At 41.2% G+C, this 20630-nt stretch overlaps 1 protein-coding gene across 3 annotated transcripts in view; it reads left to right on the top strand.

Annotated features, from left to right (window-relative positions):
* Nucleotides 1-10472, top strand: part of st6galnac5a (ST6 (alpha-N-acetyl-neuraminyl-2,3-beta-galactosyl-1,3)-N-acetylgalactosaminide alpha-2,6-sialyltransferase 5a) — a 41027-nt gene extending 30555 nt beyond the window's left edge. For 2 of the 3 annotated variants that reach the window (XM_066681334.1, XM_066681335.1), the window contains exons 4-5: nucleotides 7662-7769; nucleotides 8805-10472. In XM_066681334.1, the coding sequence (XP_066537431.1) occupies nucleotides 7662-7769; nucleotides 8805-9051 (355 nt within the window). In that variant the 3' untranslated portion in view covers nucleotides 9052-10472. The remainder of the gene's footprint in view (nucleotides 1-7661; nucleotides 7770-8804) is intronic. The other variant, XM_066681336.1, reaches the window with a different exon arrangement.
* The last annotated feature ends 10158 nt before the right edge of the window (nucleotides 10473-20630 follow it).

Genomic DNA, 20630 nt, shown 5'->3' with positions numbered 1-20630 from the left:
CTTTTTCTAGAATCTTAGCAATAAAAGGGAGGTTTGATACTGGCCTGTAGTTTGCGAACACAAGAGGGTCAATATTGGGTTTTTATTTATAATTGGTTTGATTACCGCTAGTTTCAGAGGTTTAGGTACATATCCAATGTTGAGGGATGAGTTTATTATTGTGAGCTATGGTCTAATGAATTATTTAAAATTTGTTTAAATAATTATGTTGGTACAGGATCCAGTAAGCATGAAGTTGATATAGATGAGCTAATTAAACTAAGCAGGTCATTTTCATTGACAGAATTGAAGTAATCTAAGTGCACCTCAGAGCTGGTGGGGGGTTCATCTACAAGAGCTGATGCGAGTTTGGACTGATTTTGAATTTTGAGTCAAATGCAATCAATTTTATCATTAATATTACTGACCTATGGAGCAAGAATAGAGCAATATCCTCATATTGGTTCATGCTCTTCAACTTTGTTGTGTAAAAAGACTCCAGATGCCTGTGCCATGTGCCGATAGAGAGAGAGAAAGCCTAGCATACCAGACCGAGACAGTTTGTTTTTGCACACTGGGGCTTTGTAAATATATCAGAGCATTTCCCGCACAAACAGACTGGAGAGCAGCAAGTGGCGAGGAAACATCTGTTGAATTTTATAAAATGTTTTTTTTTTTTTAATTACAATTGTGAACATTACATTTAACACATGAACACAAAATTCGTGAGTCAAACTAGTGCATCTGGGACTTAAGATCCTGGCGATATTGAGTGTTCTTACCACATTATTCCTCCACTTCATAAGACTTTGTTTCTGTATTTTCTACATTTTAGCAGCTCACCACAACTGTAGTGCCCTTGTTCACTGACCTGTTTTATTTGAAGGGAAAAGTGTGTGTGCTGGGGTGGGAGTGGGGGTGTGGGAGGATGAATGTGAGGGAGAAAATTATGTAGATTGGGGCCCTAGAGTGAAGTGTGCCGAGGTCACTCTCATTTCCGAGTTCTGAGCTCACAGAGAAGCATACACTTGTTTGAACTGAGCTGCGGGGGCTATCGCTGGGGAAATCAATTTCTCAGGGATTTAAAATTCTCACATTAAGCTTAAATCTCCAGCAAATCAATACACAAATTATGTGGAATTATCACAGCTGTATTTTGATTAGTTTAATTATATATCTACATGTCCTCTTAAGGTTTACTGATGATAAATTGATATATATTGGATTCAGGTTAAAGACAAACATTGACAGACACAAGCATGTGTGCTAATAAGAGATTAGCTGCATTTGCTTTCAAAATATCAGTACTTGTTCAATAATAATCCTATGAGGTTTAGTACTCTGCCAAATTCAGACCAACTTTTATTATTAAAATTTTCAATCAAAACAGCCATTTTGTGCTAATTATTCAAAATTAGCATCAGGAAAAATATCAGAAAACAGTTAATGGAAAATGACAGCTATATTAAATATAATGTCTACAGTATTTAATGTCAAATATATTTTACTTTAGTACAGCTTGCTTTCAGTTTTTTAAAGTAATTTTAAAATAAGTTCTGTCGTAAAAGTTGGCTGTACTTTCTGCTTCTCAGTCTCCAGCTAGTCCTGTATTCAGTAATCTTGAGGTCTAGTCTTTGCGTGACCAGTCGATTGTTCCAAGAAACACCAGAAGCTTCTTCGTTCTTCTTTTGTGTCTATTTCCTATTTCTCAATGATGGCTCAGTTAAAGATCCACATCCTTTCAGACCCATTAATGTTACAATGTCCTTTTCACTGTGGATAGAAAGATCACGGTGGCCAGCTGTCGATCTGTTCATGTCTAAAGCGTAAGTGAAGTGCTGTTATCTGATTGGGACCATTTTGTTGTAATCCCATTTTCTCTACATCTTTTCAACACTTGTATCTCTTCTCTTCAGAGAGTAAATAAACAGGTTGTGTTCTGATTTTTGCAGATCAGAGGAATATCAAAGGTTCAGAATGCAGATATGGTTTTGGCTTTAAGGAGCTCAGGCACAAGCTTCCTCTGCACAGGGTCGGACATGAAAACCACTGTCTTTTTTCCCCCACATTAGGTGTTTTTGTAACAGAACCAAGGCAGGATATTTCCTCTGGAACAAACGGTGTGTGGTTTTGTATACACTCTAAGGTCCTTTTCATTCTGTAGTGCTAAAGAGCTTCTTTACTCCAGAGAACACTTCAAAAGTGTGAATGAATTTAAAACAAAGGCATCTTTAATGGAAGATTTGTACCTCGCCAGTGTTAATCAAGCTTAAACAAACCAGAAGCGTCTCTTTCTCTGAGATTATATGTTTGTGATTAAAGATTTCTCTGCTTTAGAGGAGACAAACATTGACAGAGACAAGCTCAGAGCTCTTAAAATATGCAAAAAGCCTCCTCAAAGTTTCTGCTATCAACTTTCTGAGCTGTGATGAAACTCCAAATGTGTCAAAAAAAATAAAAATAAATACAACACAAAGATAACAGCTGCCGCAGCGACTGACATTCTTCCCCACCCTTTCATCCTCCCGCCTACCCTCTTCACTTCCCTCACCTTGGAGAATTTCACTGAGTACATATCAGATAAAAAAAAATGGAAACAGCGTCGCTGATTGCATTCGGTCCTATATGACAAGGCACAACTGTTAACACAGCACAGCAAGCCGAGATACGGAGCTCCAGACTAATCCAGTTTGTCATTCAGACTAATTCATCAGTGGCAATATTTGTATTGCTTTTGTAATTAGTCTCTGCGGAGGTTGAGGGAAAGCTCTGCATCATTAAATTAGCCTGATTAGCTGATATCCCATGTTGATTTTGCATTTCTGAATTACACACACTTAATTTGCACACACTCACAGAGCTACAGTATCTGCTAGAGTTGTGGGTGTGTGGTTTATGCTAAGAGTTATTCAAGTAAAATTCAAAAACTTTCAAACTTAATAAACCCTAAATAAAGTCTTGTATCTATCTTCATCCATCTATTAAAATCAAGATTTCATAACATGGCAAGCATTGCCGCTGGCTCCCTGATAGCAAAGAAACGGTGGACCACTGTTGTCCCACTGAGGACTGTTTTGCACAGCGTTTTCCGGGCGGACAACTGGTGATTAAACAAAACTTTAGACAAAATGCCACATTTTAGCACTTTTCCATTCATTCCATTCACTTTTTCCTTCATTAGGTTCTTTTAATAAATAGGTTAGGTTCTTTTTATTCTTTATAAATAAGATAAGTATAAGATAGTAAATAATTTTAATCCAGCACAATGTCAACATTTTTAGCATAATCATTTTATATCAGGCTTATACTCATTATTATATCTCTTATAGTCTTTGGTAATATTTGCATTAATTTGTTTTCCAGAATAAAAGTCTCTGTGAATTTGTTTGAGGAGATTATAAACAAGTTATATCCTGTACAGGACAGTAATCTGAGTGGTCTGATGGTGGACCAGCAGTGGTCTACAGTCAGTGGTGTGTCATCCTTTTTATGCCAGTGGACCGATATATGCTCGCTGTCTGGGCTGGTGTAATCCTGTATACACTGTGTGCACGTTTGTTGTGCTTCATTTTTTATCCAGTTTGTTTAGCAATGTTCCGGAATCTTTAGAAATAAATCTTTCCTGGAAAATAGAAGCAAATCCAGTGAAATCAGCCTATTATTGATATATATTAAAGATTAAGATTTCAAAAGAAACATGGGTAAATTTATAGCAATATAGCTAACAAAGAAACATGCTAGTGCTAACGACACCAAACTAGCCTAGGCTAACAATTCATGTTTTTGCTTTAATGAGACACGTCTGAGATGAAACGTTCCAGCAGCCGCCTGGAGAACAAGTGAACCGAAGCGTGGCAAATAGACAAGATAGAAATTCACTGGGAATCCCGGAGGATTATTCCTGTTTGTTTTTGCAGTGTCTGTTTTTTTATGCTTGTCGTGTTGAATTGCCAGTGGTTGTTGGTGTGTGTGTGTGTGCTTTGCGAGGTGCAGATTGTCCTGTTGCCTATCTGGGCTTTTGTTTGACTCAGACACAAGGACGGAAGTTTCTGGACTTGACTGAAAGTGTTTGTGAAGATTTGGAGCATAGCACCAAATTGTTGCAGGAAGAAAACCCTTGATGGTTTCGTAGCGTCGCTGTTGGGTTTGGCTGTGGCAGTGTGGCTGAGAGAATGAGCTCAGCAAGACACATATAGCACACACACACACTTCACGGAACCTTAAGCTCAGCGTGTGTGTGTGTGTGTGTTTTCCCTCACTGTGTCCTCACACTGATTTGTTCCTGTCTGAACACACTGGCAAGGAATACAAACTGCACTCAGAGGATCTGAAAGAAATGAATGAATTCTCTATTTTCTGAGAAGCTAAACAGGTTCTTTTCAAACTAATGTTAAAGTAACACTAGAAAAGATTTGTGTGTGGTTTCCTACCCTCATCCGAAAGATACATAGTGCAGTTTCTGAAATTCTGAGTCTGGAACAGTACCAACAGAGGCTCTAGCTTTAACTGAAAATTGAAGCTGTAACTTTAAGGTAAAATTACTACCTAGTGTTGCTTTAACACAGCATCATTTTACAGCTCAACGCACTTTAGGTGTCTGTATTAACAGATATGAAATATTAAACATTAAATATATGCTAAATTTGCTCTTGGCTTCCATTTCCAATATCACTGTAATCATAATGTATCTATGTTAATTATCTTTTACATAACTATATTAAAATAATTTAATCATGAGAATCAAATGAGCTTAAAACAACAGCAATCAAAAGAATGGGCTTCTCTAGGTTTAAGTAAAGGCTCGGATGTCTATAGCATCATCCTGCACTTTAATTCTCGGGAATGCTGAACTTGATCAGTGGTAATCGTCATTGATGATGACAACGAGAGTCATTACTCTCCCCTCAGAATACAGCACACACTCAAACAAAGGCGTACACCCAGACACGAATACACACCCTATTTTCCAAAGTGCTGTAGTGGCGTTAAACTCTGTCAGGGATGATTATCCTCAAATAAAGGGCTCACAGGCTCAGCCCCTGTGATGCTCTGCTCGTGTGTTTCAGCCTATTTTCTTTTCCGCTGAGGACGTCCGGAGAATAGCGGCTGCATCAGGGTCAAACTCGGCTGATTTCCCCCAAACACACCCAGAGGAGGGAGTACAAAGGCTTTTAAAGACTTGCAGAAAACCTGTAAGGCTGCTAGACAGGGATTTCCATTGTCCAGTGCTTATTCATTCACAAAACTCAAGTGTTCTCAACGTCTCTTTTAGAAGATTTTTTTTCTTTTATAAAAAACATTCCTCTTACATACACCAGCCTTGTTCAATATGTTGATTTGAACATCCCTACACACACCATCTTACACTATCAGAAGGGTGGCACGGTGGCGCAGCAGGTAGTGTCGCAGTCACACAGCTCCAGGGACCTGGAGGTTGTGGGTTCGATTCCCGCTCCGGGTGACTGTCTGTGAGGAGTTGGTGTGTTCTCCCCGTGTCCGCGTGGGTTTCCTCCGGGTGCTCCGGTTTCCTCCCACAGTCCAAAAAAAAAAAAAAAAAACACACACGTTGCAGGTGGATTGGTGACTCGAAAGTGTCCGTAGGTGTGAGTGAATGTGTGTGTGTCTGTGTTGCCCTGTGAAGGACTGGCGTCCCCTCCAGGGTGTATTCCCGCCTTGCGCCCGATGATTCCAGGTAGGCTCTGGACCCCCCGCGACCCTAAATTGGAAAAGCGGTTACAGATAATGGATGGATGGATGTATTCAAAGAATGGAATTGTGTGTGCTCTCTGTTTCATGAAATTAGTTAATTGAGGACTGTAACAGGAGGTTAGTACACACTGTGTGTGTGAGAGTGCCTAGACATGAGCTGAGAATAAACAATGACAGTTTACAAAACTCCATTCAGCCAACAGCAGCTAAAAAATAAAGCTCCAAGGCTTGTGCGAAAACAGTGCCTATTTTATCTGTGAAAACACTGGTAACTTCAACAAATACTTTACTCAGGCCTTGTACACACAAAGCTGGATAATACTGAAAAACATAAATCCATGCCAACAACATTTTGGAAAAATTGCTCCATCCACATGATTAAACAACTAGAACACAAATATGCACTCCAGCCCAGCAGGGGGGCCCAGCTCTGATGTGTTATACACCACGGCAATGCCAGAGATTCATATGTATCAGATGAAATGCAGTAGAGCCACCCTATGGTTTTAAGATTTATTTTAATATGTTAATGTGTTGGTTGGTTTATTTATTTATTTATTAAATTTTTCTGGGTGAATTAACAACCTTAGTATTTTTTGTGTAATTTTGTGTATGGCAGAACTGACACAGCCCTTATTCCACAGTCCTGAAAATGTCCTCATTGTGAATTACATGCTGTCCACCAGACACCAAATCCAACACACATGTAAAACGCCTTTAATAACTCCCAAAACAACTCCAAACTAACAAAAGTGAGACTGCTTGGCATTCTGACATTCATTGACATTCAGCGCAGCCATAATTTATACTTAAATATGTTCATACAAATGTAGCAATGCCACATGGTTTAGACAGGACAAGGTATGGCAGATATATCAGGAGGGATTTTCCAGCACTTGTCCTGGTTCTCTACAGCTCAGTGACTGCTTGGAGCCGTTCTGCAATCTCACCTCAAGATTTCTGACGCTTTTTTTCCTCTGATCTCTTGCATCAGCCACTGATCACAATCCAAATGTTTAATCTAGGGGAGAAAGCTAATTCTTAGTGCTTTGTAAAAACCTCCAGTCAAACAATAAATAAGAGCATCCGCAGGTACATGTAGTGATTCTGCTTTTGCAATCCAGTCGTGCCAAGGTTATTTCCCACTTCCGACAGTTCTCCTGCAGAGGCGGACTAATACTGTGGTGTGAAATCTGCCTCCATGAGGCTAATACCCAAGAACAAGTTGCTGGGTTTTTTTCCACTGCATTTTTAAAGGACTCTCAGGTTTAGAAACTCCTCTATCAACATTCCACAGAGAGTTGAGCTGGGTTTGATAAATTATAGGTCATCTCCAACACAGCCAAAGGCAAGACCTTCTCATCCTCTCGCAAGAATTGGCCAACATCTCCCTATCTAATGATCTGCCCTTACAAAGCAGGCATGGTAACCTTTGTCGAGGCGCCCCGAGGCCAGACCAGAGGCTAATTACTGGGTCTTGAATCCGAACTCCTGGAAAAGGACGGAAAGTATGTGGTGGTAGTGTTGCGAGAAAAGCACTCTGTATTCCACCTTGGCGCATATGCGCAGGAGATTATGGATGTGACAGCAGCCAGATGGGCAGCTCTCGGTTGGCGGAGGTAATTTACCAGCAATCACGGCACCTAATCAATCACATCCCACATGGCTCTCCCCTAATGGTGTTTGTTTTCTCCTCCGTTATTATGTTATTTGTCAGAAAATCATTAGGGCCTCCGTATCAGATGGCAGGACAGCAGCGTTGATGAGCTGTTGATGATAACACTCTGTTACTGAAACGGTCCTGTCAGGTGGGCATCATTCCTAAATGGCACAGAAAGTTGTGCACCGCCTGTCCAACTCGCCCGCCCCCTGGAATTGTTTCATTATCATTTTGTTTTTGTAGATTTGCAGAATGGAGCGATTGCAAACATCAGTCAGTAAATCTCTGGCCTTTCTCGTGTTCTATTTTTCAGGAAGATATCCAACTCCTGGTTGAGTACCGGATGGTTCACAATGACCATAGCCCTGGAGCTGTGTGACCGGATCAACGTTTACGGCATGGTGCCTCCAGATTTCTGCAAGTAGGTCCAAGAGTTGTAAGCATTTTGTAATTGTTGCAAATGCATTTTCCACTTCTGGTTCTTAATGAAACATGTGTGACCTGCTTTGGTTAAAACACCACAAAGATCAAACCTCAGCAGTGTTCTCCCCCTGTCTAAACAGCCCTGTTCAGAACACCCACTTTCAGGGCCTGTTCCTTTTAATGATAATGAGCCGCTTGCTGTCCACCCCAACCCCGGGTGCACAGCAGTGAGGAGCAAGGTTTTTGACGTTTTTGCTCTGTTCTCTTTCTTCTCTGTTCTTGTTTTCTCTTGTTTTACTCAATGTGCTTGTTGTGTCCAGCGCTGTGATTGGACAGACTCAGAAGAGGGGGTGGGACTATTTGAAGTGCCTGTCAGCGTAAAATCAGAACGACCCTGTTTCTGGTTTGGGAGGTGCTCCAAGTTATTTTTTTTATAATATGTTCCTGTTACATTTTTGTGGCTTGCTTGAAGCACTTGGGCATAGCTTTAAACACCCACTCTATGTCATGGCTTTGCACCAGCTCTACTCGAACAATAACCAGGAGCAGGAAATGAGATGATTTATTACACTCCCCCACTGAGGCATGACCTCTCCCAGGCCACTCTCTCGCCTTATTGTGTTACATGGAATCAATTTATTCCACTTATTGCTACTTATTCTCAGGACCAGTACAGGTTAATTGCCCTGCCCATGGAAATTCAGCTCAAGATTAATTTGGGAATCTGGGAATCTGCATTATATGTCCAAAAGTTTATGGACATCCCTTAGAAGAAGTTATAGTCAATCTTACTACTTTAAAGCAACATTAGGTAATATTTTTACCTTAAAATGACAGATTCAGGGTTATTTTGATGCTTCCCTGGCCTGTAATAGGGAGAATAGAGCCTCTCGTAGCAACTCTGGCATCATCACTACAGAAACTGCACTGTGTAACTTTTGCAGGGTAGGAGACCGCCATGCCTCCCCCTTCCCAGAAGTGTCTGAATATATGCTTGTATTTAATATACTCTTGTTTTTCTACTTCTCAACAGGGAAGCTCAACACCCCTCTGTCCCGTATCACTACTATGAGCCCCTGGGGCCGGACGAGTGTGCCATGTACATCTCGCATGAGCGAGGACGCCGGGGCAGCCATCATCGTTTCATCACAGAGAAACGTGTCTTTGCAAACTGGGCGAGGACATTCAACATCCACTTCTACCAGCCAGACTGGAGCCCAGCACCTTTGCCCAGAAACACCACGGAGACTATGGTCTCCCCGCATTCCTGGAGAACGTGATGGGTCCAGAGGCGCTGGAAACACACAGCTGAACACGCCAGCTTCAACCTGTTACCGTGTGGACAGTGCTGCTCCGAGAACTCAGAAAGTACCGGCTCTGAGAAGAAGACTCAGTGTCTGACGGCTCCAAAAAGGATGCATTTACCATTGTTTTGCACATCATCTTTTCTTCGCTTTTGAAAGTTTGGAACGATCAGAGAATCACACACCTGAGACGTAGCATGTGATGGCCTGGTCTGTGCTGTGAATGCATGGACTAGTTATTGAGATTGTGGTCAGCACTTTCTACATTCATTTATGTTTAGTATACAATGACTGATGATGTTCCACAGGGCTCTGTTTTAGGGCCTTTATAATTTGGCCCAAAACAGATTACGCAGCATGTGTGGAAGAGTTGGTAAAAGCCAGTGTTAACGGCCTTGGAGGCAAAGGATATAAACACTAACGCTGCCTGGAAAAGCACTAAACATAAGCATGAATGTCATTTCAACACAAACATGATTTTTAGGAAATTTAGCTGCTGTTAGAAGAATGTTTTCTCTGGTGGAGGACTGATGTTCGGAGTAGAAAATAATACTCAAATCACATAGCAACTCAGTTTTTGAGGACTTTTAATTTATTGCTTGTGATTCGTTTATGTATTGTTTAAGCTTTTCTGGCTTTTTTATGTTGCAGAATTCTCAGGATCTGTAATTTCGTTTTGTAAAATAACTTGTACATAGTAGAAAATAATTTGCACAAGGATGCATAGAAGTTATTTTATTGTATTTACAGTTTTAATGCAGCAGTGCAGTTGGTGTGTTTTAGAGCCATGTTTATGTTGGCATCAGATGGTTTGACGTTTCCTAGTTTTGAATTTGAAGTGATGAAATTAAAGATGTTGTGATAGAATTTCCTTTCATTACTGTCACAGGGACAACAGGACCAGGCCACTGGACTCCAGAGGGCCTCTGAAACTCTAGGGAGATTAGGGAATCTCCTGGCGAAGGAAGCTCCAACCTGGAGCCTGCGGTGGAACCCAAATGTAGAATCTCATATGAACCAGATGCTATGAAGAGTCTCTCACGTAAGGATGTGGACACCCAGTTCCTCCAGGAACTTGGAGTTACACTCACCAGGAGATTCCCTAGTGTTTCCTCTGAGTCTGGGGTCTGGTTCTGTGGTATAGGAACCCCCAAGACAGTAACTAAGGCAATGAAGGTTTCAATGATAATATCTAGTCCCAAAATATGAAGACATTTCATATAATAGCTGAAAAAGAATTACAATATTTGCTTTAACATTCGGGAGCTTTTTGTCACCGAACGGAATTGGATTTACATGAAAGTGCTTTCCTTTTCAGAGTGGGAAGATAATCTCCTTCAGAATCCATTAAAGCCTGTGCTACTCAAACAACGAAGCGTGGACCAGTCATGCTGTAATTAAAGAAGGTTTAAGAGCTGAGCTGAAGGTTTCAAATGTCTCTGTAATTACATTGTATGACACATAGTGTCTATATTTAGTGTGAAATCATTATATGCTTTAGTTGGTGAACATGGGAGAAGAAACAGAACCACACACGCAGAGTCTTGGCACCTACCTTGGAGTCACAACAAGGAAAGTCATATTTACACTCGAGCATCTTCATTCACACACTGTCCACTTTTCCTTCATGTGCAGCCTGGCCTCATCAGTCTTTCGCTTTGTGTTGTTACTCAAGGTTAAAACATGTCCTTGTTAAAAGGATGGAATCAGGTTGGGATTTTTGCTGAAAACACGCTCAAACGTGCCTCACACTAATACACCTTTCTCACTCACCGTTAGTTTCAGTGAAAAAAATATCTTGGATTTATGCGTCAAATTCACATGATTATAACACACTTTCTGTGACAAGGATTGAAGGAAAAGTAAGCTGTATTTTCAGAAATAAGTAGTGGGAATTGTCTGTAGCACAGATATTACAATATCAATAATTATTTCAAGACATTTAACAGTAAACATAGACACTGTAAACCACATTATGTTTAAATTCAAAACATACAGATTTAAGAATTTTCTCAAATATTCACAGCAGGTCATTTATTTATTAATTCATTCATTGTCTGTAAGCGTTTATCCAGTTCAGGGTCATGGTGGGTTTGGAGCCTACCTGGAACACAACCTGTAGGGGCGCGCCAGTCCCTACCAACGTGTGTTTTTGGACTGTGGGGGGAAACTAGAGCACCCGGAGGAAACCCATGTGATATTTAACAATGAAATTCAGTTTTCAAGAAGAAATCACAACATATTTGATATTAAGCAGCATACAACAAGTGCTTTTATTCAATTTTTTTAATTAAGGATTTTTTCTAAAATATCATAGCACAGGCTGTAGTTTTGTACTTTTTTGCCAATTTTTATAAACATTTCAGAGTGGATTTTAAGGATTATTTGGATGAAAATATCTGTAACACTTTATTTAAATGTTTAAAACATCTGGATACAAAGACAGCATACAAAGACAATCTTGTTCTTTTGGAAGGAGGACTCTCAGCTAGACATCAGTATACACAGTAACATTTAGTCTGCATTTGATCTCTGGTTTAATGGAGGTATTGCCTGTTGTTGCGTGTTTAGATGCATCATTCTTGAACGAACACTTCAGGCCCAGAGGGTCTTCAACATCGACAGCTGTTATTGACTGACCAATACATAATTTAGATGTGGGCTTTAAAGTCAACTTGCTTGCTGCCTAATGCACAGCCACTCCCTGTATCTTCACAGAATTACAGAAGATCTGGTTGATTTTGGAGGGAAACCTACTGAGACGTCTTCCACTGAGAATGTCACCAGCTTCAAACACATAGAAACTACTTGGTAGGAACTGGCCACTTTGACTACCAACAAGACTTTCTTCAAATACCACAAAATGACACAATATGACATGTTGCAAACATGCAAAACCACAATATGACACAATTCCTTTAGTAGAAGCATGGGATTAAAGTTCTATGGAATATACAGGGTATATCTAAACATACACCACATGAGCAAAAGTTAAACCAAAAGAATACACTGTCAAATGTAAGGTTTGACAGAGGAGGGATAACAATCTGGGGCTAATTCTGAGGTGTGGGCAAGGCTGCTTATAGTTCCTTTGGAGGGTATCAAGATAGCAATAAAAGGTTGGCCCAAATGTGGCCCAATTCTGCAGCTCTCTGTTCCACATTTTGCCTTGAGTGAAGATGTTGATTCAGAGTGAGTGCAGCTGTCTCAACTCAGCCACAGCTCCACCTGACATTAGATATGCTATGGACTAAACTGACATCTGGCTCACGCAACACATGCTGTAACCCAAGTCAAGCTCAGCTTATGACAGTTGGCCCAGATCGGGTCCATGTAACACATGCTAGTGCTGTAAAAGAAGAGTAGAAAAGAAGATGTGGCGAGGCATCTCAGCCATCAAACAAAGTTTTTATTTGGTTGAAAATGAAAGGAGAGGAATAACTATGTCTAAAATTAGTTGAAATGTGGTAAATGCTCTTAAAAAAGACATCTGCCTCTGTCTAAATTTGGACCAAATAAAACGGTCCAAACAGAGCCCAAATTTCACTGTCGATTTTTTTGGTAAAATAAAGGCCACGAGAGTCAGACCAGATTTAGCCCAAAAATCTACATTCATACATTCAAGGTGACACCCACACACACATTCACTCACACACTCACACCTACAGACACTTTTGAGTCGCCAATCCACCTACCAACATGTGTTTTTGGACCATGGGAGGAAACCCACTCAGACACAGGGAGAACACACCACACTCCTCACAGACAAGTCACCCGGAGGAAACCCACTCAGACACAGGGAGAACACACCACACTCCTCACAGACAGTCACCCTTAGGAAACCCAGGCAGACACAGGGAGAACACACCACACTCCTCACAGACAGTCACCCGGAGGAAACCCACACAGACACAGAGAACACACCACACTCCTCACAGACAGTCACCCGGAGGAAACCCACGCAGACACATGGAGAACACACCACACTCCTCACAGACAGTCACCCGGAGGAAACCCACGCAGACACATGGAGAACACACCACACTCCTCACAGACAGTCACCCGGAGGAAACCCACACAGACACAGAGAACACACCACACTCCTCACAGACAGTCACCCGGAGGAAACCCACGCAGACACATGGAGAACACACCACACTCCTCACAGACAGTCACCCGGAGGAAACCCACGCAGACACATGGAGAACACACCACACTCCTCACAGACAGTCACCCGGAGGAAACCCACGCAGACACATGGAGAACACACCACACTCCTCACAGACAGTCACCCGGAGGAAACCCACGCAGACACAGGGAGAACACGCCACACTCCTCACAGACAGTCACCCGGAGGAAACCCACGCAGACACATGGAGAACACACCACACTCCTCACAGACAGTCACCCGGAGGAAACACAGGGAGAACACACCACACTCCTCACAGACAGTCACCCGGAGGAAACCCACGCAGACAGAGGGAGAACACACCACACTCCTCACAGAATGTCACCAGAAGGAAACCCAGGCAGACACAGGGAGAACACACCAAACTCCTCACAGACAGTCACCAGGAATTGAACCCACAACCTTCAGGTCCCTGGAGCAGTTTGATAGCGACACTAGTAAAATGACAAAACTGTGCACATTTACTGTTTCACACAAAATCAATTGGCACTTTTGCACATTACTGTTTACGTCTTCTTACATCCATTAAAGCGGCACCGCAGATGGATATGGCATGAATCCATCTGGTGTTTGGTGGGAAGTGTCAAATGTGGCACAGATAAGGCTCAGGATTGTGTCTGATATCTGAGTATTGTAAACACTACAGCAAACAGAGACTGAGGCCCTGGAGAGTCTTGACCTCACTGAACACCTTTAGGATGAACTGCAAGATGCCTCCACAAAAGAGCAGAGGCTGTTACCCACAAAAGCTGGTCCATCTCCCACACATTTTTAATGTGCTATCCATCAAAACATACTATTAGCCATAAAATTTAATGGGTTACCTCTTCACCCAAATCAGAAATCTATAAAGAACACCGTGAGAGCACTTTACCCTCATCTGGCAAATGGTACCAGAACATCTGGTCCAGTAGCAGCTGCAGAACTGAGCTTCTAAACCTGCATCGCTCCTACAGCCCCCTATTAAGAGGCCCATTCCCCTTCACCATTGCTTCTATTTAACTTGAACGTCAATAAGCCAATCGTGTTGTCTCTTGCCTAATGCACGCCGGTGTTTAATGCCTGTTTATTTTCCTAGTGTTGTCCTCCGTAATTGCACTGTTTTAATGTTTGTCTCAGTGTTTTCAGGACCTCATTAGCGTCTTTCTGCTGCCTCCTGCTCTTGGGCATTGTCTGTGGCTGTTTAATTATAGTCCGTGTATAATGCTACACTCAAGTACTATGGTCTTTGAAAGAAGAAATACAGTTAGTATAATCATGCCATATCCATCTGCGGTGCCGCTTTAATGGATGTAAGAAGACGTAAACAGTAATGTGCAAAAGTGCCAATTGATTTTGTGTGAAACAGTAAATGTGCACAGTTTTGTCGTATTTACTAGTGTCGCTATCAAACTGCTCCAAGGACCTGGAGGTTGTGGGTTCAAGTCCCGCTCCGGGTGACTGTCTGTGAGGAGTGTGGTGTGTTCTCCCCGTGTCTGAGTGGGTTTCCTCCGCGTGCTCCGGTTTCCTCCCATGGTCCAAAAACACACGTTGGTAGGTGGATTGGCGACTCAAAAATGTCTGTAGGTGTGAATGTGTGTGTATCACCTTGAGAAAGACTGGCGCCCCCTCCAGTGTGTGTTCTGCCTTGCACCCAGTGATTCCAGGTAGATTTCAGACCCACTGCAACCCTGAACTGGATAAGGGCTTACAGACAATGAATGAATGAATGAATGTGTCCAATATAGAGGATGTGTTAACTTATTCTCATCATGGAAGTTAACAGAACATCAGTCTGTTCGACCAGGGGCGCCAAAATGTTTGCTCACATTTCTCATTGCTGTTATGATTTCTGTTGGTTTTTGGAGCTTCACCACCTCAGACCCAAGCCCCTGGAATGTTCTATTAAAATGTAATATAATGCACAAAGGGCACTGTTTTTTTTTCCATTAACACATATTTGCATACAAACATGAATTCATGAATAAAAATAACACCGTTAGGCATCTAAGTGAATATTTTTAAGGAATACAAACAACACAATGCTAATTGCGGATAAAGGGCGCTTTGACCACTGTAACAGCTCTGATTCTTTACTGAGGAAGGGTCCAACCCTGGGTTTTTTGAGGTTTACCAGATTTAATAAATCTTGGGATGCTGCAGACCCTATATTTCTCAGGCTGGTGGACCTTCTTCATGAAGATGACCATAAAGTATCTTCACATTGCCTAATAAAGGCACTGGACAAACAAATATCAGATAAGAACCAACTTCTAAAAAAAGGTGTGGAGACAGAGTGCAGAGGTTTTCCCAGTTTCAACGAAACACTAAAGAATTTTCTCAAAAATTCACAAAATCTAAGACTACACATTTTGGCAGTTTTAACGAGAAAGTAGTTTTGAATATAATTAGCTATTTATCAGGAGTATTTATTAGGAGTTTTGTATAATTGTAATGCAAATTTCAAACATTCTCCCACACTTTCATCATTTTATGGTAACTGTTGCATAGTATTAACATTAGTACATTAACATTAGTTAACATTAGCATAGTATTGACATTTTGATCAACAAAAAATTAAACTAAAACTGAAGCAGTGTGAAAACAGCAAGTGAAGAGTTCATTGGGTGCTGTATTTGTTATGAGCTCCATCAGGAAAAAGCAGAAAGACTGTGATTGATTTGATCAGTTCTTAGGATTATATTGTATCTAAAAGTATGTGTGAGTTTGGCTTCGGTGAATGTAGTGTATTATTAATTTTTTTTATTTTATTATTATTTAATTTTTAAATAAAATGGCATTTGTAATTTTTAATATGACACAACAGTTACCAAGTGACAAAAAAGCAGGAGGATGTGTGAATTTTGGATTGCAATTATACTTTACAGGGGTGGCGCAGCAGGTAGTGTCGCAATCACAGGTCCAGTGACCTGGAAGTTCTGGGTTCACCGCTCCGGGTGACTGTCTGTGAGGAGTTTGATGGGTTCTCACCGTGTTCGTGGGTGCTCCGCTTTCCTCCCACGCTCCAAAAAACATGTTGGCAGGTGATTGATGACTAAAAAGTGTGTGTGTGGTGCCCTGTGAAGGATTGGCGCCCCCTCCAGGGTGTATTCCTGCCTTGCGCTCAATGATTCCAGGAAGGCTCTGGACCCACCGCGACCCTGAACTGGATAAGGGTTACAGACAATGAATGAATGAATTATACTTAACACAGAACAAAAACCCCAAACATATTTTAAAACGCATTGTACGCCCAGTAGATTCTAATCATTGTAGAATTAATTTCTGTGAAATTTCTCCAAGGACTGAAGGAAATCTGCACTGTATTTTCAGAATTATGCCCTGGTAAACACGTAATATTGCTTTTCAAAGCAATGAGCTTCCATTTCTACACATAATTGCATATTTATTGATTCGGCTGCACACAGTTTACAACCTATTTAAGTGATTAGACTGAGCCAGATTGTGCTCAGAGGTAATGCATACATTTTTGGCAATTTTGATAGAAAATTAATCTTGGATTCTGTACATTAATTGGATTCCCATGACTATAACACACTTTTCTGGTACATTTTCTAAGGACTAAAGGACAATTATATTTATCTCAGTAACTATAAGTTGAAAAAACTTTATGTGGCACATAGTCCAATCACAACACTAGACCCGCTTTTATGTGAGAGCACAAAGACAAGGTTAAATGCAGCAAATACACAAAAATAGCACGGAGAAATAGAGCACTGAGTAAAAACGAAGAAGAAAAAGAACCAAGCAAAAAAATCCAGAGCTTCTGCTCCTCGCTCCTCACTGCTGTGCACTCAGGGTCGGGGTGAACAGCGAGCGGCTCATTATCATTTAAATCTCAGTCTGTTTCCATTAACAACAGTATGCCACCGTTATCACTACTTTTGATTTATGTTCATTTATCTAACACCAAATGTGCAGGCTGGGCCTTCATTTCTCACATAAACATTTCAGTGAGCAGATGTTCCCAGCTCAGGCAGACATTGTTACGTAGTAAAATGAGCTCATTGTTCATTTATCTCCTTTTAATGAAGTAGAAATGAGAGTGATGCTAGCACCTGAGTGGAATCATGCGGGGACATCGGATTTGGAGGAAACAGTCCAACCTGGGAGCATTGATTTGTGGAAGCATAGACAAAGCATAGACATTTTCTCTCATAGAAACTCTGGAGATCATTCTCATTCACACATGGTTTCAGTGGACACCTGCTTGTCCAAAAAGTCTTCAGTCACAACATGTGCTGTGAGGATTGAATGTCAGCCATAAATGTGTTAATAAGGTCAGGTACTGATGCTGGATGATTAGTTCTGGGTCATAAAGACCACTCCATCACTCCAGAGAACGCAGGCCCACTGATGTGGAGAAACAGGGCTTGTACTGTGTTTTATTATAAGAGGGATTGTCCCAAAGCAGCTTTCCAGAACTGTCCATTAAAGTCCCTAAGGAGGCACTGCTGTATCTGATCCACTCGTACCAGTGCAACATACACTACCACCACCAGGTCAGTGCCACTGCAGCACTGGGATTGAGAATAAAAACAAAGACCAAACCAAAACTCAAAGAATCACTCAAAGCAAAGCAACTAAAACTCTTTGAAAGATTCAAAAAGTAGAAAGACTCCCTCTGAACTCAACATTTATTCAAATATAAGATGAGGAAGAAAAACAAAGAGGAACCAAGACTCAAACAAAAAGAAGGAGGAACCATTAAGAGAAACTATTGTCTCCATTTCGCGGGGGAGCCCTGCCAGTGGAAAAGTGACAAGCTTTAAGCGTGCTGAGCCATGGAGAGTCTAGTCGATTAGAGCCACTGCATGGGTCTGGCTCTACAAGGCTCGGCCTTAAAGCTTGTTGCTTTTCCACGGGCAGGGCTCCCCTGCGAAATGGACCCGATGACATTGCAAAACCCCATCTCTAACAGGAATCGCTGACTTTTCAAAAACCACAAGTTAGGCGATGTTTACTCATCATGTATTGGCGTGTTGGTTTTGTTTTTTTGGGCTGAACTCAGCTCCTTTCAGTTTTACTTGTTGCACGTTCGGCTTTCACTAGAAATTTTTGTCAGCCATAGGCCTTTGTTTGCTGCCAGTGGATAATTTAAGTTCGGCGTTTTTTTTTTTCGCATTACTACAAGGACTCAAATAGGCATCGAGTATTTTACTTAAGCGTCAACACAACGTCTTGTTAAAAATGTTTTGTTGAATGCAGAAATGTTATTTCATTTTTCTGCAGTCGTTCATTAATTTCATAAATGTAACACAGTATAGTTTGTTTATACATAGCACAAAGGCAAAAAAAAAACAAAAAAAACCCTGTTATATGCAGTGTTGTTTCATGTAAAATTTCAAAAGGATTTTGTGGCTCCCAGTGTTTTCTTTACTGTGTGAAAAGGGTCCAAATGGCTCTTTGAGTGGTAAAGGTTGCCGACCCCTGAGCTAAACCATCAAATTAAAATGAAAACATACCCTAAGCTGGTTAAGAGTTAAGCTGGTCAACCAGCTAAACCAGAGTGACTAGCTTAAACTGGTCATGCCGTTATTTTCAGCAGGGAATTAATGCCAAAGAACCACTCAGAGGAACCAAGATTCAAAAGGAAAGACCTTCAGAGCATAAGGAGAAACCCAAAAGCTACAATCTAAAGGATGGCACCCTAAGGAAGAACATGAGGTAAAACCATGAAGAAGAAAAAACCTCAGAAGATAGAAATGTCTGTGAGTGTAGAACTATAAAGTGCACCTGTGTTCAGTGGAGCTGATAAAGCTGAGGAGGATGTGTTAAAGTTACGGCCGATCTGTGTGTGGTGAGTTTTAGTCTGGGTGCACAGTGGAAACAGAGCCTGTTTGACTAAAGTGGGGTAAAAGGCTTTTCTATTTTAAGGTGGCAGAGTCAGAGAGAGTGGTTAGATCAGTGAAATCTCATAGTTTAATCTCCTTTAATCAGATCAAGACTCCGGCTTTTTATAGAAAAGGAAGATGAAGAATCAGACATGGTTTAAATACTGTGTATTATAAATGCTTGATTTTAAACTGTATGTATGTCGGAGGAAAAATGAGTATATGGTAAATTATAGGGAACTATATCTCGAGTGAATTTACAATCAAAAACCAAGGTGTCATCCCCTGAAATATGTTAAGGGTTGGGTTAAAAAGACCAACAAATATCAGCACCTAATGAAAGAGTGAAATATAACCATATATATTTAGAAAATTCACATATATACATCACATTTTTTGGTCTTAATTCCTTTTCCAAATGTGTTTAATGGCAATGTTCATTATATTTCCAACCATTACTGTATTTTTATAAAATTCATAGAATGTTTTCCCACCATTTTCTATCTCTCCAGTCTCCAGGCATTTTGATGGTTTAGAGACCTCTGAACATTGAAAAACATGAAAAGAGATGAGGATAATGCTCTCTTCCTGCTCCATAAATGTTTAATATTGACTTATTTTAGCTCTTTCGAATGCATTACGTAAGGTGGAACTGACTCAAAATTTTTGAGACTGCTAACTGAATGAAATTAAAAACACCTGTTGATGCTTTAGAAATTCGAGGCCGGGGTCCTAGAGAGAATAATTGGCCTCCCTCTCTGATCATGGTGCTGGCTAAATTCACAATAGCTAAATTAACTCATGAGGTCACCACAAATGGACACAGTGCCTCTCTGTCAGAATCTTGTATTCTTGCGGTGGTCCAAATTTCTCATTTGTATTTTAGGTAGCAAACTCAGATTTTGGATCATCTGTTGTTCCTGGAAGCCTCCTCCATGGCTCCGAAATGTAAGGGATTTGCACCACATCTGTCAGGGGTAACAAAAAAAAAAAAACGCTATGCATTATTTACAGCAGCCATGTCCCACCTATCAGACGAACACATGGAGGCCCAAGTCAGGTTCCTGCCTCATTACCACGGCGGCCCTTTTAGATCACTGTCAGAGCCGCAAACGCTGTCGGACATGTTAATATTGCTTCGCTTTGAGGGATGTGTCAGCGGCTAATGACGTGATTTATTCCCAGAGACGGGCCGCTGTCATGTAAATGTGGACGCGTGTCAGTCCGGCTTAAGCCTGAGATTAAGATCAGGCAGACGGGAGGTGCTCTGGGTTTGGCTACGATGGGAGCAGCTAACAGCCGACAGGGACAAAGCGTCCCCTAAAAAAAGACTTCCGCCCCACAAAACAGGGTCATTATTTTATTTGATTGGCCTGCCACTGCCTTATCGATCCCATGCTCATCTGCTTTGAGCTGAGTTATGTGGACTCCGCGGCAATTGGTCAGGTCCTCGGCTGCTTGCCGTGCACGTGTGCCATCTCAGGTTGCAATACAAAGTCCGGCGAATCGCCCCCTATACACTATTGATCACC

Source organism: Hoplias malabaricus, chromosome 9 (assembly GCF_029633855.1).
Source record: "Hoplias malabaricus isolate fHopMal1 chromosome 9, fHopMal1.hap1, whole genome shotgun sequence".
Taxonomy (NCBI): domain Eukaryota; kingdom Metazoa; phylum Chordata; class Actinopteri; order Characiformes; family Erythrinidae; genus Hoplias; species Hoplias malabaricus.
Note: the sequence above shows the minus strand (reverse complement) of the source record. Positions and strands in the feature narration are given on the sequence as shown.